The following is a 25,594-nucleotide window of genomic DNA, read 5'->3' as shown; positions in this document are numbered from 1 at the left end:
TTGTTATATTTATGTTCATCTTATAAGCAGCAAAAGTCAAGTTGCTGAATTTAGCAATAGATTAATCTTACTAGGTAGATAACAGCATTTTTCAACAATATCTGCACAATTTTCTCTTAAAGTGTTTTTAATCAGTTCATGTGTTTAATTTTGAATTTATATTATTTATAGCACATCATGAATTTTAAATACATTTATAGTAGGTTAAATATTATAGTTTCAAATGAATGCTGCAAAGTTATTTTATCTGAAATATTTGAACAGTAAACTATTAACAATAGAATTATGTGAGCCACCATGAAGTGTGAAATAATTGCTACTACATATGAAAAAAAGAAAGTGGAACTGTTTTTTAAATTAATTCCCCTTACCCAAAGAAATTTAGGACTGAGAAATAAAGTACATAGTGTTGTTACTTTTATATCAAATATAACAAAGTAATCCTAAAGATATATTCACAATAAATCCTATTGAATTCAAGGGAGCTCTATACCAAACACTGGATAAAGAATTGCAGCCTAATTTAAAAAGTTCTTAAATATGCCTTGAGTCAGAAGCAAGCAACTATAACCACTAATAGAAAACCAGACACCCTTAACATAATGCTGTCCAGATGTGATGGGATTAATATTCAAATTTCTAATCAACATGGAGAGGAACAGTTTAGAGAAAACTTGAACTAAAAGAAGGGATTTTTCTCTTAGAAACAATTGTAGTATCCAGTATTAACACATATGCACAGAACTTTGTAAAAGACCAGAAAAGCTCAAAAAATAGTTTTTTTTCTATATACTTTATATAACTTGAAAATAATAGTATAACTGAAAAAATACAAAATAGTAGTTTTTAATTATGATTCTGTCCCTAAACTTTACAGAATGCAATCAAACTTTTCAGCTCAATGTATTTGACCCTTTAATTTGCAATATTAGATGAAGGAACTATAGTGACATTGCCTGACCAATATGCTAGACTGCCAGATTGCATTGCCAAAGATGTTCTATAGTTCTGAAATTACTTTCTAGTTTTCATTTATAAAGGATGCTTCTGTAGGGCTCTGAGGATCTTGCCCTTAATGATATTAAATGACAAATCCCAAGTTTAAGGGTCACTTTGTTAGAATTGATTAATAATAACATAATCACTCTTATTGTTATTGATGCTGCTGTTTTGGTATTTATCAGATTTCTTTTTCCTAAGGCATATATCTGCATTTGCAACTTGAGGAAGATTTTCAGGCTGCAGTATATATAAAAAACATACTGCTAATGAATATCCTTTTAAAATCCTAATGTTTTATAAACAAGTTATGAACATAACATACAAATGTTTAATAGACACATTCATTTTGTGTGCAAAATACTCTCCCCTTTATTAATCTCACTGAGATTAAGACATGTAACTGGGTATGTTCATACCCTTCTGCATACATTTTACTGTTCAGTCAGTTAAGAGTGCAGTTGGTTAATATCTAATCCATTAAACACAGTTTACATCACTGCATGTGACATCACCAGTGAAGTAGAACATACCCAGATGATTTGGACTAATAACTAATAAAACTAATGAAATTTTGCCACATCATTTGAAAGTAGTTTTTGAACAAATGATTGAAAGCAGCATATGATGCAATTGACACTGCATTAAATGATGAGTCAGGTAGCATGTTTTTCCTTTAAAATTTAAAAATAGTTATATAAAACATGGTGATTCTGTTTGTTTGCTGGGTTATTATGACTCTAGTTCATGCGATGACTTCATCACAAACCTGTATCATTGAAAAAAATGGACAGCTCAGTAAACTCAACTGTTTTCAGGACACAATTCTCAAAGAGAATTCTATATAAATTAGCTTCACAGTTCAACTGTAAAGTTTCAAACAGATTTATGTCAAGACACTGTCAGCGTGAATAATTACAGCATAGGGTTTAACATTTTTAGATAACCTCATTCATGAATCATTACAAGTGATTAATGCTCCAGTGTACATTCATGAATAATTTAATTCACAGAACCTGGGGCTAAGGGCATAAGAAAAATTCAAAGACTACAGTAATCTACATGTAGTCTTGGGTATTCAAGAAAATACAGAAGACTATACAAACCAGATTTTTATATCTTCAACAGAAGACCCAATGTACTAGTTTCAAGATAGTAAGTGCTTGGATTTTCCCCCAAACATTTTGCAGCTTACAGTTTTTAAAATTGTTTTATAAACTGTGGCATTTGAGTTCTATTTACTTTTAGTTCTGCAGGCCAACCAAATTATTGGCAGAGTGAATTTATAAAATGCAGGAAGACAGAGATGATATATAAGATGGGGCCTTAAGTTCTAGGTGAGCAGCTAGAACAATCACAACGAGAAAAACAATCTCAAAACTATAGTACTATCAATTAAAGCATTCAACTAGGACAGAGTGTAATTGTACAATAGCATTGTTATTCCCCTCCACTTCTATTTTCCTATCTTTCAGACTCTGTCCCTTATGCAGCAAAGCTAGGAAGTTGCGCAAGTAAAGAGATAAAGGCCATGCCTGTTTCTGCGTACTTAAATATTCTGAATAGGATTTAGGACTATGCTAACATAGTTGCAGTGCTGACCGTCAATTTAGATAATTTTTAAGTAAGGGATTGAGCCAAAAATGCAATATAAATTAAATCAATACATTTATAGAGGATAAAGACTATCAGACTACTAGTTTGTATGGTTCGGTTATCTCTGATATCAGATTAATATGGATGAATGAATTTTCAGTACCAGGTGTGTTCATATATTTGTCAATTTTTCACTATTTTTTCATAGCCATAAAGGGAGCAGAATGCACAATTAGATTTGTCCTTCATCTGATCCTGCACAGCTTTTCTTAGCCTGTTTTCACTGCATCTCACTTACATATTTGATGGTTCTTTGGCATCAGGTTAGGGAAGACTGACCATAATGTTCCTTTTAAATAAATGTACTGTCTCAAAATGTTTACATTAGGAAATGCAGGAATGTTACTAAAGTAGTTATATAACAGTCTATAATTTTATTTATTTATGTACTTTCACATTGCACAGAAACTCATGGTAGTATATGTTTCTTTCAGCATAAGTTGCATTTTTCCACCACGTGGGAAAAAATCTTTTGACATTTAATTCTATATTCAGGTCATTTAGTTAGTTATTTAGTTCACAGTGAGTTATTTCAAACAAAATATTTCTACAGTAAAATATATAAAACTGCTATTGCATATAACATTTTATTAGAAGACACATGACACAGTTGTTGTGTTTTTGCAACACATCTAAGTTACTATTTCCCAAGAATTGATAATGTGTTGATGACAGAGTTCAAGTTGAACACTACATCCTTCCCTAATCTTCAAATCCTTTTTCCTTTGCCAAATACCTGGGAAGTAGCATCATAACTCATGTACAAAGAACAAGTTATAACTAAGATTCAAATGCAATGCTGATTTTATCTCTTCTATATTCATATTTTGCTATTACCTGAATCCTGTTTTTGTTTTGATCTAAACAGCATTATTTGCTCTCCGAGTGAAAACAGTACACTTTTCTGCAAACACAATATTTTTTCGTGAAGTAGCAACTCTTTTTTGTATAGTTTTTATTGGTTTGTTCGAGATTTTGCTTATTCCTATCACTGAGCGTATTAAAATCTATATATTGTTTGTTAAACCTTTTAACTTAAAAAATCCCTTTAGTGTCAGTACTGTTTATACATTTATGCATTTAACAACTGAAATTGAATGTCTAGATAGTTTCAAACCAGATGCATCCTTTACAGAAGAATCATGAAATATAAGTATGAGCTTTCCATAAGTATATACAAGAAATATAACAGTTGCTACAGTTGATAGAGAAGAGAGATACAAGAGGCAATTCCTTCAACACATAAACTGGGTCTTCTGTTGTAGCTGTCAAAGACTGTTCCAGTCCTAACCACACAGTATTTGCCATGGCTGGCTTACTATTATAGTCCTTCTTAAACTCTGGAATAGCATTTGACAATCAGCCTGGGCTATTTCATGATGCAATGCTAATTCTTTTGGTAAAGGAAATCGTTATATTTGACTAACAAATTAAGCACTGAAATTTATTTCAAAGATATGACAGTGATTTCTTTGTACCATTCATAGAATTGCACAGTAGTATTAATTGACTTCATATATGTTGCTGTATATTTTCTGTTCCCCTTTCCCTAGTCAGTGTTCCTATTGACTAACTTTCTCATATCTGTGCAATGGTAAATTCAGATGAGAGACCAACCCATAAATGATTACTGCACTTATGTCCTTCAATAAAACACTTCGATGGATTTTCATTTCCATACACATGCAGATGCACACAGACACACACACACACAGTATACATATATATCTTGGAATAAAAGCTTGTAATCAGTGGTTACCATGCATGGAAATAATTTCCCATAAAGAAAGCAAGCCATCTGTTCTCATTACTCTGAGTTACCTTTCAACACGTTTACCATCTCTGTTACTGAAACCATACAGAGACAGTATTGCTTGTTTCCATACTGTTTTGTCATATTCTGTTTCGCTTTTTAGTTTCAATAATACATCATTTCTGAGGTGACATAACCCTGCTTATATACTTGCTTCCTCACGATGAGACTGATCTCTTTCATAAAATGTTTTATATCATAGGTAACACTATATTGTTGCTTCCTTTTACTTTTGAAGACTGACACTCTTTTCCACCAGACTGAATTGGTGGATGCTTCAGGGATTATTCAAATGTTGGGCACTATCAGTAAGAATACTTTCTTTCTCATGCCACTATCCTGTCACAAAGCATACATTAAATCATTACCATATAATGCAACTATCAACCACAACTATTAGTTATATCATTAATACACCATAGGAAATATACCTATCCCTGTTCAGCACAGTTAACATTAGAATAATTGTTCTGGATTAGTTCCTTTTTCTTCATTACTCATACTGCTAATGCCTTTTGCCATAGTGGTTAAAAAAAATAAATAACGGCAGTATTTTTTTTGTTAGTCATTCATTAAGAAAAATGTGGTTGAATATATGTCTCATGGTTTTATAGGCTTTTGACTCCTCTGCACAAGGAGGATGAATCCAGGACATCTGTCAGATATTATACCATAGACTCTGCAAAAATTTATCAGAAACTAGCAGATTTCACACACAGTAGCTCTTTGTGTGTCAGTGATTAATACAGTTCAGGGAAAGAGCAGTGATGAAACAAATTCTTATAGTAACACAGACCTGTCTGTTGGGCTCTAGGTACTACTGTGAAATGGACTATAGACTCCAATTGCTACTGGTCTTAGACTCTTAATCATGTCCATGTTATGAAAAGAAAAGATGTTAATGTGTTCATATGGAGATCAACATCATTATGCTCATATTGGACAAACTGACTTGCACCTATTGTTGCATCCAAATAAGGAATGGTATACTTCTCATGTTTCAGTATATGAAGAACAGAAGCCATGACAAAATAAACTAATCATTTGGAATCCCTAAAGTGAAATAACATTGCTAAACATTTGTGAAACTACACAATTTGAGAATAATTTGTCTTTAGTTATTTGTGTGATAGTTATAGCAACTACTGAGAAAACACTTTTGTCTTTGTTGTGTAGTGAGAGTTCTGAAAGTTCTGCAGTATAAGCATTGTTTTTCTTCTGCAGATGTTATTTATTCAATCAGATGCTTGAAACATCTTCACATAATTTTTTAATTAGTTTAGCTGCTGTTGCTGTGATTTCTACATCAGCACATTTTTCCTATAGTGTTATTGGAGAAAGACTGAAGCATTTTTTAATATTACCTCTATTGTTTTCTACCTGCTAAGTCAGTGATTGCAATCGTATTATTGAGCTGTTCTTGAACTTTATTCTTGGAGTGCTATCCTGAATACCATCAGAAAGTGCTCAGATCTTCCTTGTTCTTTTTAATTGAACGTGGTATGAATTTTTTTGTTTCTCAAAAGTATACTCAAATTATTTTGTACATTTATTCCTCTTGGCTTGACTCCTTTTGTGTAACTGCCACATTTTAGCTGAAATTTCATCAATCAGCATTGACGCTATGTGAAAGTATTTTCTGAATCCTGAAATTAATCTGGCATTATTTGTGCCGTGCTTATAGATTATATATATTTTTGCGGAAAAAAGTCAACCTTGTCCACTCTGATTTTAGTTTTTATTTCTGATACTGCAAAAGTGTTGTATATTCATGAAAAATAAGCTAAATGACAATTAACTCCTCTCCACTAATTTTTCCACATGGCTTCCTAACCACAAGTAAATGTGTTCAACAGAAAAAAAATAACTTATGTACATAGTTTGAACTGTTTTAACATTTATGTATAATCAGCATGTTCTATCACTTCCGCATTGTACACTGTGGCTTCAGTTAATTAATTAATGCCATCATTCCACCCTACGTCATATTACTGTGATTTTTTTGTACGGATTCTTGTGACAAATCTGGACATCAATGTTTGGCATCATATAGAAGTGAAAGGTTCATACTATCCGAATGATTTTTAATGTTTTTTTTCTGACTTTGAAATACAGCTATCAAATTATGAGCTAAACTGAAACGATAACTCAATGCTTAATAAGTGGAATACAGGATCCACAAAATACTTGACAGATTAAACTAGAAGCATTCAGTCAGTTTAGTAGATTGTGGATTTGCCTTATGCTTTGTTACAGGTTCAGTAGCCTTTTTCCCCCTTTTAAAAAATATACTGTATATCTACTGAAAAGTAAAAAGCCTCCAAAGAATTTCAAACCAATCATTATCTTCTTTTGTACTTCTGTAATTTTTTGGTTCATGTTGCTGGTAGTTAAAAAAGATTTTCCTGTACATTCTAAAGTTGGTGGAGTATGTGTATGTATGTACAGTATGTGTACAGACATACATTTTGCAGTCATTTAAGCCCTTAAATATAGAATCAATTTGTTGACATAGTGGTGTAGAGGGTAAGGCATTGACTACAAATCAAGAGTTCTAATCCTGCCTTAGGCACAAAAGCCAACTGGCTGATCTTGGACCAATCACTCACTCTTTCATCCTTAGGAAGGAGACAGTGGAAAACAACTTTTGAAAAACCTTCCACGAAAACTACATGGACTTGTTCAGACAATCAGTAGGAGTCAAAAATTGATTCAAAGTCACATGCATGCAAATACAATTCCTTTGAATTGGTGTGAGAATGATATACATGTAGTCCTCGACTTACAACAGTTCATTTTGTGATCATTCAGAGTTACGACAGCACTGAAAAACATGACTTATGATCAGTTTTCACAATTATGAACATTGTAGTGTCCCCATAGTCAAGTGATCAAAATTCAGACGCTTGGCAATTGACTCATATTTATGAAGGTTGCCTTGTCCTGTGATCCCGTTTTGCAACCTTCTGACAAACACAGTCAATGGAGAAGCTAGATTCATTTAACAACCATGTTAATAATTAACTACTACAGTGATTCACTTAATAACTGTGGCAAAAAAGGTCATAAAATGGGGCAAACTCAATTAACAAATGTTTCACTTAACAACAGAAATTTTGGGGTCAGTAGTACAACAGTTCTGTGTGAGACAGCATAAGCCAAAATGGTCAGTGGCTGCAGTTGCACATCTCTCCTACAAATTGATGATGCAGACTTGCTCACTTCATTGGATTGGGTTAATCCTTATGAGAACAGAATTAGGGTAATAATTTCTCCAATCAGATTGTGAACTTTCTCCAGATTGAAGGGAAAGTTTTTTAAAAGTGTTCTTATAATTTACTCTTTGTATGTAAATCTAATTGTAAACCTAAAAACTGCAAATCTTTTAAATAGTAAATCTAACCTTCAGAAAATCATTTATTATCACTTAATTGTGAGATCAGTTAGCACTGGGCCCAATTAGAATGTAGGGACAAGGATTAAAGAAACAAAAGGTAGCCTTCATCATTTCAAATACCTTGTAAGTATCAGAATTAACTAATTAGAATCCAGAATAGCTGGATAAACAATTGTCAATTGGATCTATTAATTTCATATTTTCTAACATTGGAACTCCTAGAATCAACTGTTATTGATCTACAAATTTTACACAGCTATTTACCAACCATTTTGATTCATACATGAATCCTAGCAAAGACAGAAGTTTTTTTGGGGAAACCCTTTCATTTGTAGAGGCAATAGTAGGCTTCCTTCACTGTCCTCACAATTATGGTGAAATTCTCCAAATGGATGATCTCCACATGGACTTTAATCCAGATTCAAATGATTTATTTATTTATTTGTTGGTTGATTTCAACATTTGTATAGCTGTCCATCTTAAACCAACTCTGGATGGCTTCCAACCAATAAAACAATACAGGTAGTCCTGGACTTAAAACAGTTCATTTAGTGATCATTCAAAATTACAATGGCACTGAAAAAAGTGACTTATGACCATTTTTCACAGTTATGCTTGGCAATTGACTCATATTTATGATGGTTCCATTGTCCCAGGATATGTGATCATCTTTTGCAACCTTCTGACAAACAACATCAATGGGGAAGCCAGATTGACTTAACAACTGTGGCAAGAAAAGTTGTAAAATGGGACAAAATTCACTTAACAACTGTCTCGCTTAGCAACAGAAATTTTGGGCTCAATTGTTGTAAGTTGAGGACTACCTCAGTTAACAAAACTGAAAACAGAAAAACCTGATGCCCCAGCCATACATCTCTGATACATCCACATTCTCGACCTCGCCCTATGCCAAGTGCAGGCTTTAAATACTCTCCAAAAGGATAGAAAAATAAGGGCCTGTTGGATCTTAGTGGGAAGGGTGTTTCACCGGACAAGGGGCTACAATGGGAAAGATTTACCTTCCTTCCCCAGCACTTAGCCCAATGTCATTGCCATTTCTTGTCTTTGGAACCTTAACTTCCATTAAATCACCTTTTCTAAAATAGATAGTAATATGTCACAAACTACATTAAATATCTGGTATGTACATCTATCAAATTCAATCCACTTGTGTGCAGAGTGTTTGAATCAAATCTTGAATTCAAAACACTTTCAAAACTTTTGAAAATGGCACATGTTGTACTCAGAACCACTGTTCTACATTCAAAATGGGTGCATCAAATTTAAGCGGGTTTAATTCCAAGTGTTTTGTGCATCTTGACAGTTCGTATATTAGTTTTACAAACTTAATGACAGTATTTTTAAGTTTTTTTTATTGCCTTCTTGTATTATATTTATTTGGTATGTAACAATTTGGCTTTCTTCATAAATGAAAAGTTCTGATTGGGTGGGAGAATCAGTAAAACGGGATAGCCTTTGAAACTAAGACAATTCTTAATTTGTATGAGAAGTGGAAGTCACTCTGTTCTAAATAAGCCAGTTATTTTATATTTGATCAGACTTTCAGTCTTTCTCTGCTTTTACTTATTGCAGACATAACCCTAATGTGCATATATGGTATAATGATAGAGTTTTATTCCTTAAATAAAACTACATGCAAACAGGTATTCCTTGACTTACAATGGCAACTGGGACCACAGAAATTGCTGTCAGTAAGTGATGCGGTCATAAAGCACAGCTGCCATGCTTAGTGACAACAATCCCTGCAGTCTCGGTTGCCAAGCACAGAGGGACTGGTGTGTGTGTGTGGTGGAGGACTTGCAACCTTCCCTGCTGGCTTCCCCATTGCCTTTCTGAGGAAGCCAACAGGGAAGGTTGCAAATGGCGATCAAGCAGTGGGATGTTGAGATGGCCAGAATTCTAAGGATCAGTCGTTAACCACCATTTGTTCAACGCTATTGTAACTTCAAACAGTCACTGAACAAATGGTCACAGGATAAGGATTATGTTACCTGTTGTTGGTCATTTACAAGCTCAAGCATAAAGTGTCTATTAACAGTAGGATAACCATACTAAAATTTTCACTAAACAAATGTCCACAATCTGATTGGTGCTTAATAATCTTAACTGCTAGATATTTTTCTGTTTGACTACTGTTAGGTTGCCAATACTTCTCAAAGCATGTATTCAAGCATCATTTAGACTGTATTATTTTGGTGTTTCCAAAAATACAAAGATTTATTGAAGTTAAAAAGGGGTTTTATTTTCCAGGATTGTATACAACCAATTAGTAATAGTATATTTGTTATATTTTAGGCTAAGTAACAAGATGGCCAAAGGAACCGATCATGAGATGAGGAATCTTTCATCTCCAGCCTCACAATCCCTCAATGATGAAAGTAAGTGGTATGTCAATGGTTTTCCCTTGGTTTTATCTAATAGAACTTTTATATACACAGTGTGATATACAGCAGTTTATATAAAAAATATTTATGTAATTTCTTTAAGAAACCTCATATAAGTTAAATATTGAGTGGAGAAGAAAACTAATTCAAGCTACAGTGATTAAACAAGTGACTAATCATATAGATAAATTTATTTGAGAATTCTCATTTACTGTGTAAAGGTTAGGGTTTTTTGTTTTTGCATTTATTTATAGTTGATTTATACATCCCCACATCTAAAAAATAGTGGTTCTGGGCAATAAACACAGGATTAAAGTCAGTAGAACAAAAGGAATCCAAAGGCAGTCAGAATCCAGCCATAGTCACGTGAGAAAGCTGCAATGATGAGCTTATCCAACCTACAGGTCCCAACATCCACGTTTTCAAGGATTTACAAAATACCAATAGGGTTGGGTATTACCACTATTAATCTCACGTTTCTTTTTAGAATATATTACCCCATAGTATTTAATTTTCAAAGCTACAGTTGAAGCAAATAGGTAAGCCCACTGACTGTTTCTGAACCATCAAATTAACAAAAAACAGCATGAGGATATCAGCAATTTAATACTAAAATATGACCTCATTCCCCATTCCATATTTAGTATTTTTATTTGGTACCTACTTGTATCTAAGAATAGTGCTATATGTTTTCTCATCCTGTGAGATAGGTGAACAATTGTGTTCTGCTATATTTAATTTTAGTTGCTCCTAATACCTAATTAGGCAGGACAAATAAAGGAATCATGTTGATTTTAAAGTGAACTGCTATAGAAATGAATAAATTAAAATCAGTGAACATATTTCATTTTCTAAAAAGAAAGAGCAAACAGAACTCATGCACTTAAGAGTCTTAGCAAAGATGAATTCATCCATCAAATTACTGTCCTAAAGTCACTTTGTATCCCAGATATATTAAGTTCAGTATTACAATGCATGTATTTACAGCCCTTGAAGCATACCAAATTCTTATTCACTAACCAACTTTATAGTTGCACCAAAGTAATAAATGTACAGAAATATTAAAGATAGAGAGATTTTTGCCTTTGTCTTTTAAACAGTATACTTTAGTTCTTTCAGAATAGCTGAAATGAAAGAGGTTTGTGAATTATTTTGAATTTATTATCTTGGCTGATGGAGTAAAATTGAAAGCACACTTCATTTTCAAGATAATAAAGTTGCTATTTCAGTATTCAGAAACTATAAGCTATTAGTATACTTACTGATATGCTTAATCTTGTGATTGCTACTTTTCTTTTCTCATGCCACCAAATGATTTTATATATTACTCCTGTTTTATGCACAGGTAGTATTTCCTTCTCCATAATGCTACTTAACTCCTTGGCTTTGGGGTACATAAAGTATCCTCATTTATTTCTAACCTCTAAATTCCCGCAAATCCTTCTTAATTTTGAATGACTTTGCTACTTTTTTTATTTGGTTTTGGGTCACTCATTTATTTTAAATGATCAAATTTACTCTGACCAATTTACTTTTTTTATTCAATTGTGTCTGATTCTCTGAGACTGCCTGGACAAGTCCTTACAGTTCTTGGCAAGGTTTTTCAGAAGTGGCTTGCCATTGCTTCCTTCCTAGAACTGAAAGAAAGTGACTATCCCAAGGCCACTCAATTGGCTTCAGAGCCAAGGTGGACTAGAATTCATGGTCCTCTAGTTTTTAGTCTGATGCCTTCACCACTACACCAAATTGTATATATAAGTGCAAATAATATTTGTTATTCCATTTTAAGTGTGTTTTCTCTGGTTTGTTTCTTCAGTTTATTCTGTAACAAAATAGCAAGCTTTAATTTTTTTAAAATTTTCTCTCACATCTTTTTTGCACTGTTCAACCCAAAGGCATTGTGAAAATGGATAAAAATTAACCAGAGTTATGTTCTCTTCTCATGCAGTTTGGCATTGTTCTTCAGAAATAACTTATTTTCCTGTCTTAGCAACCAGGCTAAATGTTTAAAACAAATATAAATCAAGATAATAAAGTAAGGTGTAATCTTTTCCCTAAGTGGAAGAAAACTGCCACCTGCAACAGCTTAGTTACATTTAACAATTGAACACAGTAGGGATGTTAAATATGTAGTACAAACTCTTAATATTTTGCCATTTAAAATTAACATTTCCTTATTTCTGTATGAATACCCTATAAAAGTATAGCTTTGATGCATCATATTAAAAGTAAGATAATGTTTTTCTTCTAGATTATTGATTTTGTGGTAATTTGAAACTCAATAAATGTGGATGGTTCCATTGCCAAGAAAGCAGTTAAGGGTCACATTTTCAGAAATATTAACTTTGCCTACAAAGAAATAGGAACACTTTTAAAACAGATGGCTGCTTATACACATTGACATTTTCCTTAAACATTATTCTTAAAAATAACGAGTATCACCCAATTTGCAATCAGTTCCAGTTCCAAAATGACTAGCAATAAATGTAGATCTGTTTGTTCTATTTTTTTTAATTTGAGGCTTCTGCACTGACTAGAGATTTAATTTCATGCCCTAAATTTATGGTTTTAAGTTTACAGTAAGTTGTTTCTATCTATAATCTCTTCAGGAGTTAATTATGCTATCATCAAACATAACGGTAGCAAATGAAATGAAGAACCTTCAAGTAGAAGGTAAATTATAAGGATATGTTTGTTACCAAAATTATTCAGTGACAATCATTCTGTAGAATGAAAATATCCTCCTGTATAGTGTTAAAATGTCAATATATAACATTTTTTATAACTCAACTGTTTTTTTCTCTCCCACCTCTCCTCACTCTGGAAATAATGATTTTTCCATAAATATGGGGAACATTCAGTCATAGCTAATAGTTGTCGTCCATTTGGCCAGGTTTGAGTATTCTTAGCGATATATATTTAAGCAAGAACTGCTCTCTCCATTAAAACATGGAGAACATTATGCATACATCATTTTTTTATGCATAATGCAATTCTGAGGGCTTACTGTTTCATTTACATCTGGAGAACAGTGATATTACACTAAGTGATGTCAATGTAAGACAATTTAAAGCAGCATTTAACCTTCCTAAGATAAAGTACATAGTTTTTTTGAATACACTCCCGTATACAAGATCACAGGTAGTCCTTGCTTAATGACTGTTACTTAGTAATCATTCAAAGTTACGGCAGACCACCTAAAAGCTACTTATGACATGGTTCCAGAGTTATAATGGCTGCACACACCCCTGTAGTCCCATCGCATTTCAGGTGCTTGGCAGTTAGCTCGCCTTTATGGATGGTTGCAGCATTCCATGATCATGCGACTATGATTTATGACATTTTTTGCCAGTTTCCAGCCTTTTTTGCCTGGTTTGCAATAAAAAATTATTTGTATTTAATAACCATAGTGTTTAACAACCACCATATTCACCTGACCATCGTGTTTAACAGCTGGAGCAAAAAAGTCATAAAATCAAGGTTCAGTTTGTGGATGCTTTGACTTAATGATGGAAATTCTGGGTTCCCCCATAGTCCTAAATGAAGGACTATCTGTATATTCTTTGCAGAAAAAAAGACTATTTTTTTGAAATAAGGAAGGAGGAGCTCACCCCTTATTTGTTTGCATTAGGATGTAATCTGATGTCTACACCTATTTGGGACTACTACATATATAGTTTTAGTATGTAGTCTGAGTCTAAACTATCTTAGATCCCCCAAAATCTAGTCTAATTGTTGTATCACCCTATCTGACAGGAATTCTGGCTAACTTGAAAATCTGCACATTTTTACTACTATGTCTTTTGGATTTCTTCATTTGCTTTGGTCATGTATGTATATTACTATTTTTAAAGTTCTAATCCATTATTGTTACTTACGCATTTTATAATACACAAAAAAAAGCAAGGCTCCATTTTTAAGTAGCCAGAAGGTCCTAAATATTTTTTTTTACAAAACAAATCATGCCATTTGAATAAAAACATCCACAACTAGGGTAGTAACAGTCTGTCTAACATTGTTTTTGACTTCAGGTACCATAGGAAGTGAGGAACCCAGCAAATGCTTGCTTGGAGTCTCTGAGAGTGAAGTTGATTCAGCAACATCACTTGCCTTAGAAATGAAATATGCATTGGATCCCAATCGGCAAATCAAGAAAAGAAATAAAGCCCTACAGGTGAGATTCAAAGACATCTGCGAGGCCCAGAATGAACAAAGGGACAAACAGCTCTCTTTGTTACAGCAGCCTGACCAAAAGGAAGCAAAACCCATCTCTTACAGAGCAACTTACAGAAAATACATGACAGTGCCTGCCCGAAGATCAATCCCGAATGTTACTAAAAGTACAGGAGTTCAGACTTCGCCTGAACTTAAAAAGTGTTACCAGACCTTCCCTTTGGACCGGAAAAAGGGAAATGTAATCAAAAGCATAGCTTCAGTGGACACTTTTCCAAGTCAAAACAACGGATTCCTAATTGATGTTAAAGAGAAAGACAGCAAAATCTCAGGAGAGGCTATTCAGTGTAGCAAGAAAGTCACTGGATTTGTGACAGCTGAATTTATTTCACATACTAATGAACGCATGAATGCAATAGAGCCGCTTTCCAAGGACAACTGTTTGGAGACATGTATAAGCACTGATTTGCACAGCTGTAGTAAAGAACCTCCTTCTCTACAGGACTCAGCAGCTTCAGTTTTAGAAGAGGCTGATTATCAGCTGCATGACAAAGCAAAACACCACACTGGGCCATTGAGGTATGAGGAAGCTAATCCAGCTAGCCAAGGAAAAGTGTTCAAGACAGAAGTAGCTTCTGTCTACTTGCCTGCATCTGGTTCACACACCTCACTGGCTGACCAGCAACATTTTGCAGCACCAGGGAATGACTGGTCCCTGTGTCCAGCCGATGAGGAGGACAGAAAAAGAACTCTGCATCTTAATGGTCTGCAGTCACAAGCTGTAAGTACAGCTCAGGCCTATTCCACACAGGCACAGTGCCAGTCTACCCTATGTAACGAACAGACCCTTCAGGTAAATGTTTCACCTATGGAAGGAAAACAGCCTTGTCAGACAGCAGTTGCTATGAGTGAAGGATGTCAACAAATTGTGCCTCATACTGAAGTGGTAGATTTGAAAGCACAGCTACAGATGATGGAGAATCTGATCAGCTCAAGTCAGGAAACCATAAAGGTCTTGTTGGGTGTTATTCAGGAGTTGGAAAAGGGAGAAGCTCATAGAGAAGGGTAAGTTGTTTTTTTAAAATATATATATACATATACAAGAATCTCATTTGATTACTTTAATAATAATTATTCCTGACTCAACAGTACCTGAAAATTGTAATTTAGCATCTAACTTCACAGTTAGATTATTGCATTAATGCTTTATATGACCTTTCTATTTCAGTGCATCTCTAATGATCTCACAGTATGTGTGCTTTAATACAAAGGTACTTTTAAAAAACATGTTTCTGGTAACAACTGCTTTCAAATAATGTTAAAATTAAAATATATTGCTTACATATATTTGCCATAAAACAAAAGGGTCATGTTAAAACTAATAATATCTGCTATATGATTACCCAAGAACTCTTTCATTAATTATTTAAAACCAGAATAGACTAGGAGGCAACAAAAAACATTGCTCAGAATGCTGAAACTGCCCAAAAGAAAAGCATTAGTTCATAAAAATGAAGTGCAGAATATATTGTTCTGCATTCTATAAATGTTTTGAAAGTATTGCTCACAACATACTTAACAAGCACAGCTATTTACTCAGATTTATGTTTTTATTTGATGATTGCAATTTCTGTTCCTTTGCATCTCACTTACACTCTTTTTTGCCTTCTAAAAAATATAATGCCTATATTTGCTAGTCAATTCAGTGGTTGTATTTTAACAAATGCAACTTTCTATCTCCAACTTCCTGTTTTGTGTAGTTCATGCTTCCTCTGCTCCAGTAAACTTTCCCTCTTTGATTCATTTCATCATACCAAAATTACTAAGATGTGCTTTTTTCATTTTTGGCTTTAGAAGTTGCTTTCACCCCAAACAAGCTACTGATTAGTACATGTTAAAGATAACAATAATTATAAACATGGCAATTGTTCTATGTAATAACATTTGCTTAGCCAAAATGATTTACAGCACTTATTTAAATTTAAAACTATATCTATGTCCCAAGGACAGGCTATACATTTCAAGTACAGCAGAATTGATTCCAGTTGTTTCTAGATTTAACTGATCATTTATTTTGTGCATGCTCTTTTACATCTAATAGTGTAATTCAACCCTTTAACTATGTGTATTGAAACTCTTTAAGCTTTTCATATTTGTATTTCCATTATATAATGGCATTATTGTTTTGTTGCCTCAGAAAGGCTGAATGTGGGAGGAAATACAAGTATGGTACTGAAGAGGCCCTGTAGTTTGTGTCTTTCAAAGCAACAATTCTTAATGTTGACCTACTAGCAGAGATCCTATGGCTGATTATAGGATTTAGATTGATTTCATTATTGAAATTACCATGCAAAGTTAAAGGTTTTTGGCATATTTTTTCAGTAAGTAGTCAGGAAACTACAGATGCAACAGTATAACCCAGTTATATGGCATGTATAAATAAGGATTTACAGCTTCCTGTAGTATTCCTTGCTTTCTATTCCTGATGGAAAATAAACAACAAAGTCTTAAAACTAAGCTGGGAAGGACCAAGGTTCAGAATGCACAATTTAACATATAAAATGTAGCCTAACGAGACTTATTCTCTGATTAGTAGTTTCTGCTTCTTGCTAAAGATGCTTGTGGTGAAGGAAGCAGTATTTCTATTTCACGTGCTCGTTTATTGGCTGCTGTTATTTCCAGACAGACCAATTCCTTTTGCATCAGACCCATTGCAAACTATCATTTAAAAGAAAGTTTTAGTATATCCCTGGGAAGGATGGAACTACAGCTTTCCCCTTACATTTGGGGGAAAGGGGGGCAATTGATCTTTATTCATAATTGACTATAGAATAAAAATGTGAGGAGAAATGACATTGAGATTCAGAATGCAGACTAAGGACCGAAAAACATTAGGACACTAGGACAGATAAAAAGGAATATCAAAGCATTATGTGTTGTCAGAACTTCATAAATGTTTTCACCATTCATAGTTATGACTAGGCTGCTCGTGAATAGAGGTTTAAGATTCTTTTTTTTTTTCTTTTAAGCATAAAGAAGAACAAAGACCTACTTCCCTTGTTTATACTTAAAATGATATTCAAAAAGCAACAAGACTTAAAAGTGAATGCAGGCTGTCAATACTTAATTGTTTATATATTTGGTTATATCTCAAGTAAAGTGAACAAATTTACATATTATACAGAGAGAGAGAACAACAAATTGGTATAAATCAGTTTTTAGTTAACAACTAAAAATATTAAAATGATAAAACTAAAACATATAGGCTCTTATTTTTTTAACAAAAATATGTTTATGCTTGTGTGCATTTTATACTTATTAAAAATTACATTAATTTCTCATCTGATATATGGTATTATGCATCCATCTCAGCAGTAGATTACTCCCCTTCCTGGTGAGAAGCATCTTCTTTACAAGTTGCTGAAAAAACAGACCCTAGAACAGGGGTAGGCAACCTTGACTCTTTTATGACTCGTGGACTTCAACGCCCAGATTTCCTGAGCCAGCACAGCTGGCTCAGGAATTCTGGGCGTTGAAGTCCACGAGTCATAAAAGAGCCAAAGTTGCCTACCCCTGCCCTAGAAGATGCTTGTGCACTCTAATTTAATAGCATCTATGTCTGACATGAACTAAAGCATTTTAAACTCAATAGGTGAGTTACCTACTGCAGATGTAAATGTGGCCATATAGTTAAAAATAAATGAAATTATATATACTTTAGTCTAGAAGCTTCTACTCAAACCTATTCCTGATTATAAATTGAATTGGTTTGCCTGTGGAAGATGACCAACCACGAATATGACTTCAATAAAACCTTGTATTTTTCCTTCCCAGAATATATAGCCAGAGCCTCTTCAACACATTTTATATTCCTAGAGCAATGGAAGAAGAAATAGCAGAGAGCTCATGGCTTATGGTTTGATTCATTTTATTCTTTTGCTTAAATGAACAAAAATAATTTTCTTCAACATCATTTTATATTACTATAGCATTTTTATACCAGAAGAACCTATTGTGATTTTATTTCATTTTAAAACTATTTCAGTACCCAGGTACTTTTGAAAGGATAGAAACGAACCTTTGTTCTTTTAAAAATACTTTTATTAACATATGATTTGTTACAAATATAGGCTCTACTTCTAATGAAGAAAAGGATAACTTTGAAACTAAAAGGTAGATAGATAGACAGACAGATAGATGATAGATATATAGACAGACATACTGCAATGCAATGCAACAGAGAAAAATATAAATCCTGCTACTAAACACAGTCATGACAAAGCCTGCATAGGCTGGTGAAGGAATTATTTAGTAACACCAATTTATGTATTTATTGGATTTAAATCCTAACTTTTTTACTTAGCTTGCATTACCACTTCTAGATAATGTATGCAATTGGGATTCTAAATTCAATGGAATCCTTTTTAAAAAATAGAAAGTGAATTAATTATTTAGAAAGTCTGAAACTAACCTTACTTTAATTCTTAGGTAAGGGAATTAATATTATAAAAATGGCACTATATACCAAAGATAAGCAGTGCTGTACCACTATAAATAGACAATGAAGAACCACAAAATACAGCCAATTTTTCTTCTCTTTTCATAGTACTCTAGACCAGTGATGGTGAACCTTTTAGAGACCGAGTGCCCAAACTGCAACCCAAAACCCACTTATGCATCGTCGAGTGCCGGGTGGGTGTGGCCCATTGGCTGGGTGTTGCCCATTGGCTGGGTGTGGCCCATTGGGTGGGCATGACTGTAGTGGTAACGGCAGACTGGGTGGGACTAAAAAGTTCAATCAATTCCAACTTTGCAAGAACTTTTTTTCCCGCGAGTTGAAATTGACTGATTGAACCTTTTGTTGTTGTTGTTGCACACGGCGGCGGAGGCCTATAGTGAAAAGGTTTTATAAAACCCAGCTGAAGGCCTAGGACTGGGGTGACAGTGCGTGTGCCCACAGAGAGGGCTCTGAGTGCCGCCTCTGGCACCCGTGCCATAGGTTCGCCACCACTGCTCTAGACCATCTTCTTCCTCTAAACAGTGAATAGTCCAGATCATCACTGATGCTGGATCCGTACTAGCTTTTTTCTCGTGGGCCTGCCTATTTATTTATTTTTGCAAACCTTATGCTGATAACTTGATTGTTTTCATTGACAATGCTGTTTCAACAAAATAAGGGTAAACAATCAGCTGTGTAAGTGTGAGACTCCACTAATATGCTGAAATAATAACTTTTGTAGATAAGGATGGGGAGAGGGACAATGTGTTATATCACTTTCAAATTCTAATACATTTTCAACCCTAATTAAAAGTCTTATAGTTTCATTATTAAGCTCTATATGACTTGGTTCCTCTTTATTTTTAGGATTGTATCTTCCAATACAATCAACCCATTCAATGAAATATTCATGAGAGATCAGGGTTGCAGACCAGTAAGTTGTAATTATGGAACATCTCTGTGAGGATAGCTTGGTTCTTGATGGTATTTCAAAAGGCTTTGAAGATTGTCTTCTTTTAAATACTAGTTATACAGTCAGTTTACCATTTTAATTTTGTTCTTTTGCTGGCTTCAGATAATGTTTAGGCTGGTGCTATTCATATATCTTTCATTAAAATATATAATATATTTAATATAATTAATATATATAATAACATGTAATTAATGAATATAGTATTAGTATAATTAATATAATATAATATATAGTATAAAAATTATAGTCACAGGTTTTAAGGAGGCTCAAAGGGGAATTTTTTGAAGATTATTTCTTTTCAATCTCCTTAAATTGATTTTGATTAGTTAGTAAATCTATTGCTTAATAAATAATAATTACAAAGTAATAATAATATATTAAATTTATATGTCCTATAATTCCTTTGATTCTGGAATGTATATAATAAATATACATTTGCCCACTGACAAAGAAATGATTGGTCTACAATTGTAATGGTAGGTTTATTTTAACAGTGAGACAGAATAACAAAAAAAAAAAAATCCAGAAAAACGCATTTCAAAAAAGTTATAAATTGATTTGCATTTTAATGAGTGAAATACGTATTTGATCCCCTATCAATCAGCAAGATTTCTGGCTCCCAGGTGTCTTTTATATAGGTAATGAGCTGAGATTAGGAGCACTCTCTTAAAGGGAGGCTCCTAATCTCAGCTTGTTACCTGTATACCTGTCCACAAAAGCAATCAATCAGATTCCAAACTCTCCACCATGGCCAAGACCAAAGAGCTGTCCAAAGATGTCAGGGACAAGATTGTAGATCTACACAAGGCTGGAATGGGCTACAAGTCTATCGCCAAGTAGCTTGGTGAGAAGTTGACAACAGTTGGTGTGATTATTCACAAATGGAAGAAACACAAAATAATTGTCAATCTCCCTCAGTCTGGGGCTCCATGCAAGATCTCACCTCGTAGAATTTCAGTGATCATGAGAACAGTGAGAAATCAGCCCAGAACTGCAAGGGAGGATCTTGTCAATGATCTCAAGGCAACTGGGACCATAGTCACCCAAAAACCAATTGGTAACACACCATGCTGTGAACGACTGAAATCCGCAAGGTCCCCCTGCTCAATAAAGCACATGTATAGGCCCATCTGAAGTTTGCCAATGAACATCTGAATAATTCAGAGGAGAACTGGGTGAAAGTGTTGTGGTCAGCTGAGACCAAAATCAAGCTCTTTGCCATCAACTCAACTTGCCATGTTTGGAGGAGGAGGAATTCTGCCTATGACCCCAAGAATACCATCCCCACCGTCAAACATGAAGATGGAAGCATTATGCTTTGGGGGTGTTTTTCTGCTAAGGGGACAGGATAACTTCACTGCATCAAAGGGACGATGGATGGGGCCATGTGCTGTCAAATCTTGGGTGAGAACCTCCTTCCCTCAGCCAGGGCATTGAAAATGGGTTGTGGATGGGTATTCCAGCATGGCAATGATCCACAACACATGGCCAAGGCAACAAAGGAGTGGCTCAAGAAGTACATTAAGGTCCTGGAGTGGCCTAGCCAGTCTCCAGACCTTAATCCCATAGAAAATTTGTGGAGGGAGCTGACGGTTTGAGCTGCCAAACATCAACCTTAATGACTTGGAGAGGATGTGCAAAGAGGAGTGGGACAAAATCCCTCCTAAGATGTGTGCAAATCTGGTGGCCAACTACAAGAAATGTCTGACCTCTGTGATTACCAACAAGGGTTTTGCCAGCAAGTACTAAGTCATGTTTTGCGAAGGGGTCAAATACTTATTTCACTCATTAAAATGCAAAACAATTTATAACTTTTTTGAAATGCGTTTTTCTGGATTCTTTTTGTTATTCTGTTTCTCATTGTTAAAATAAATCTGATCATTTTTTTGTCAGTGGGCAAACGTACACAATCAGCAGGGGATCAAATAATTTTTTCCCTCTCTGTAACTAGCAAAATAATAGTGAGATAGACCAAAAACCCTATCATATATGAAAGCTCTCATGAGGGGAAAACATCTTCTTTTGAAGTGCTTTTTAATTCAGATGAATCCTAGCTCTAAATGTATCGTCACATTTAATATATCAATTGGCTTCTGTCTCTTTACAGGAAACTGAATAAGCCACTTCTTTCAAACTTTCAAATCCTTTCCATACTTATTACACCTATTATCTGATTAAATATTACATCTTGATCTCTGCAATAAACTCAATCTTTGATTTTTCTTTTGAGTTGGGGAGGGTGCATGTGACATAATTTAAAATCATTCTCTAATCCTACATTTTAAACTCAGAGAAAAATGTTCTCAACACAATTATGCAATATAAGTATATTTAATCTTGCATTTTCCATTATATATATGAAACTTTACGCTTCTTAGAAGAACAGCTATTAACTGTAACAATTAACTGATCAGCTATTAAAACTTTTGTCCCAATCAGTATTTCTCTTCTACATAAATATTTACAGCAAAATATCTGTGAAAAACGTTACATAGGTCTACAAAAATCAGATTGCTGCTTTTTGCTGTCCCATTTCCCCTGCAAAATCCAGCTGGATTTTGAATCCTATTCCTACATAATTTTTTCACATGTATTTTTTCACAGATATTGTTCCAAGGGGAAAAACTTTATGTCGAAATCGGACCTTGACTATGTAATGAAAGCTTCTTCTCATTTGTTGAGACTTGACCCATTAAAGTAAGTCTTCTACTATCAGTGCTATCGGACTGTTATAAATAATAAATTATTACATCCTAGTTCACGTATTAGAAATAATCAGAAAGTCCATTATGTATAAGGGAACTAGTAAGATAAACAACTAAGGGAAAATATAAAATTGAATACAACTATTGTTAGAAAATTAAAGAAAGTAAAAGCATTGCTGAATTTTGCACAAAATTCAATACGATACAGAATGCTCTAGTTATAGTTTACTGGGAAATGACATAGTATATTGCTAAACTATACACTAGTTTCTTTTTACACAACTTTACTAACCCAGGAAGAGCCCAATTTGGATCTTAAGGTATCATAACATGCACAGGAACAATAGTATACCCCTGAATATTTCATACAGCACAGACTGATTGTACTTCTTCATGTTTTCGATTGATTGTGACAGCTAGGCTCAGGGATATGAGTAGTCCATCAAATTTCAATAAATTGTTCCTTTTTAGCCAGAATCTATCCTATAACATTGTTTGTCTATCCATTCCGGTAATTTGGATAGAGAGAGGGGGAATTATTTCCTTGAAAAATCTTGAAAGCCACGTACCAAATATTGGATCCAGAATTCCAAAAGAAAAAAAAATACTTCTTCAAAAATTAGAAACTGGGAGATGAAAGCTACTAGCTGACGTATGTTTAATGAATATTTATTATACTTCAATAAGAAGTAGAAAATGTAGGTTACATTGTTTTTTATTTTTTCCTCCTTCCTTTGCTTTCACCCATTTTTACCTTTAATTAGATAAAGATACATATAGAGAACATACTTTTTAACATTAAAGTCAGGATTTTTTCCCCACAAAGTAGCCTGCCTATAATTCTGTAAATGTGTTTTTAATAGATTTTTCATGAATGTAGATATTTTAAAGTTTCTTAGAGCTTGCAACAATTCACCATTCTAGACAGTAAATACTGCAAGTATATTTTGACATATTGTCAAGATATAACTACCATGCAAGTCAATTTTCTGTTGACTTTTTGCCTGCAATGGCTGCTTGTTTGACTGTTCTTTCAGTTATGCTGCCCCTTTTACTTTTACCATGAACTTTTCCCCTAGGAGTGAATTTCTTGTGGGGAAAAAAGCAGACCTTTAAAAAAATGTTATTGTTTCAAAACAAAAATGTTAAGCACAGATCTTCCCAGAAAACATTTAATGTCCTTGTACTATAGAAAAAGATTATTGAAAGTTTTAGAAGCTTTAATGAACTAGGTACGCATAAGTCTCAGAAATCTTCTCTCCCGTTATATTTAAACCAAGAAATCATTCAGTTCTGCGTATCAGTCTGAAAATTTGAATATCAGCCTGTCTAACTTAAGCCAAGCTGTTCTGGAATTTCTTTATTTTATATTATAGTTTGGGTTCCTGTTTTCATACACACACACACACACACACACACACACTATATATATATATATGTGTGTGTGTGTGTACACACACACACACAACTTTCTAAGATATTACCTTGCTAATTATTGTAGTTAGCACTATCTGGGAGTAAGGTTTGCATAAAGCATAATGTTCCGTCTGCCAAGGGTTATGGTAACCAAAACTATACTATTCTCCTTATTTGTATGTACTGTTGTTCGTAACTCAGTGTTTTGGACAAAAATAGATATCAGGCAATACGCAGCTTGGGTCAACTGAGCATTTTTTGAACAGAATTTTAGAGACTGTTTCTGTCACATGAGTTCAATTGCACACTGATAACTAGGACTATGCAGTGGTTCAGATTTGAAGGAGGAAAAATGGTTCATAACATGCATGAGCACATACTTAGATTCTGTGAGCAACTCCTTACAGCATCACTATCTTTTCCTAAAAAATACAGCCATATCATTGCAGTTAAACATGCTAATATTTTAATTAAATGCTGAGAGCTGCTACATGAGCATATGGTGTGCCCTAAAATACCTTCGTTCCTTCAATGTTCATGTTTGTTCTAATTCTTTCTCAGTGTCCAGCTTTCATAGCCGTATATTACCATTAGAAAGCCTTAAATATTTTGATCTTTTGTGCTCATAGAAATAACTTTAATCTTCATGTTCTTGTTTAAGCCCTCCTCCCTAGAATTAATTTCCTCTTTACTTCTCCCACATAATTTTCATCTTTACTCATGAGCCCAAGAAAACAGTATTACCATCTTCTTTGCCAGCAAAGGTTGGCATTACTTTTGTTGCCCTAACGTTTAACATTAACCTATATTTTTACATTATTTATCTTCTAAGTTACTTTCAGATAATGAAATGGTGTTACAGATTTAAATTGTTAATATTGCAGCCTCTAATTTTGACTCTATCTGCTATTTCTATTAATCTTTCCATTGCTAAAAATGTATTTGCTATATAATTTAATACAGTAGTACCTTGGTACTCAACTGCTTTGAAACTCATTGAATTTGTTACTCAACACATTTTGAAGTGTAAATTTTATCCAGGTACTCATTGTTTGTTTGATACTCAACATGCAAGCTAGAACTTGTCAATGTCAGCTGCTTTGTGACTCACTACATTATTACTTATTGGAAAAATTTGTTTGGTACTCATCGATTTTGGTACTCAACACGCCTCCCAGAGCTAGTTAACGACCAAGGTACCATTGTATGTCATATAAATTTGGGGCAATATATATCTGGCCTCACCTTCTTTATTTTCTCTTTCCCCCCCTTTCCCTCTCTCCCTCACCCCAAATCAGTTCTTACAGTTACAATACAGCTCTTTAATTAAGAGAATTTTTAAATTCCAAATAAGTAAATGTGTTTATAGGCTATCTAGAAACATGCACAATATGTGCACCTGCATACACAGAATCATTGGATAATTTAATAGATAATACATGATGTGCTGGAAGAATGTTGTCAAATATTTATCCAGCTTTTGAAGTATCATCCCAGGAATTACATTGATTCTGCTGAACATTAATAGGATTTCAGATTTTACATAATTCTAACACTGC

General features: G+C 34.0%; 2 protein-coding genes across 2 annotated transcripts in view; one reads left to right on the top strand and one right to left on the bottom strand.

Moving 5' to 3' along the window:
- Window positions 1-1,436: 1,436 nt before the first annotated feature.
- LOC107288952 (dedicator of cytokinesis protein 1) overlaps window positions 1,437-25,594 on the bottom strand; it is a 178,730-nt gene continuing 154,572 nt past the window's right edge. Inside the window, exon 31 of the mRNA XM_029284458.1 lies at window positions 1,437-1,768. Within this exon, the coding sequence (XP_029140291.1) occupies window positions 1,745-1,768 (24 nt within the window). The 3' untranslated portion in view covers window positions 1,437-1,744. The remainder of the gene's footprint in view (window positions 1,769-25,594) is intronic.
- Window positions 10,118-25,594, top strand: part of INSYN2A (inhibitory synaptic factor 2A) — a 48,567-nt gene continuing 33,090 nt past the window's right edge. Inside the window, exons 1-3 of the mRNA XM_029284444.1 lie at window positions 10,118-10,264; window positions 14,302-15,508; window positions 22,519-22,611. Of these exons, the coding sequence (XP_029140277.1) occupies window positions 10,195-10,264; window positions 14,302-15,508; window positions 22,519-22,611 (1,370 nt within the window). The 5' untranslated portion in view covers window positions 10,118-10,194. The remainder of the gene's footprint in view (window positions 10,265-14,301; window positions 15,509-22,518; window positions 22,612-25,594) is intronic.

Source organism: Protobothrops mucrosquamatus, unplaced genomic scaffold (genome assembly GCF_001527695.2).
Source record: "Protobothrops mucrosquamatus isolate PMUCROS unplaced genomic scaffold, P.Mucros_1.0 scaffold_128, whole genome shotgun sequence".
NCBI lineage: Eukaryota > Metazoa > Chordata > Lepidosauria > Squamata > Viperidae > Protobothrops > Protobothrops mucrosquamatus.
Note: the sequence above shows the minus strand (reverse complement) of the source record. Positions and strands in the feature narration are given on the sequence as shown.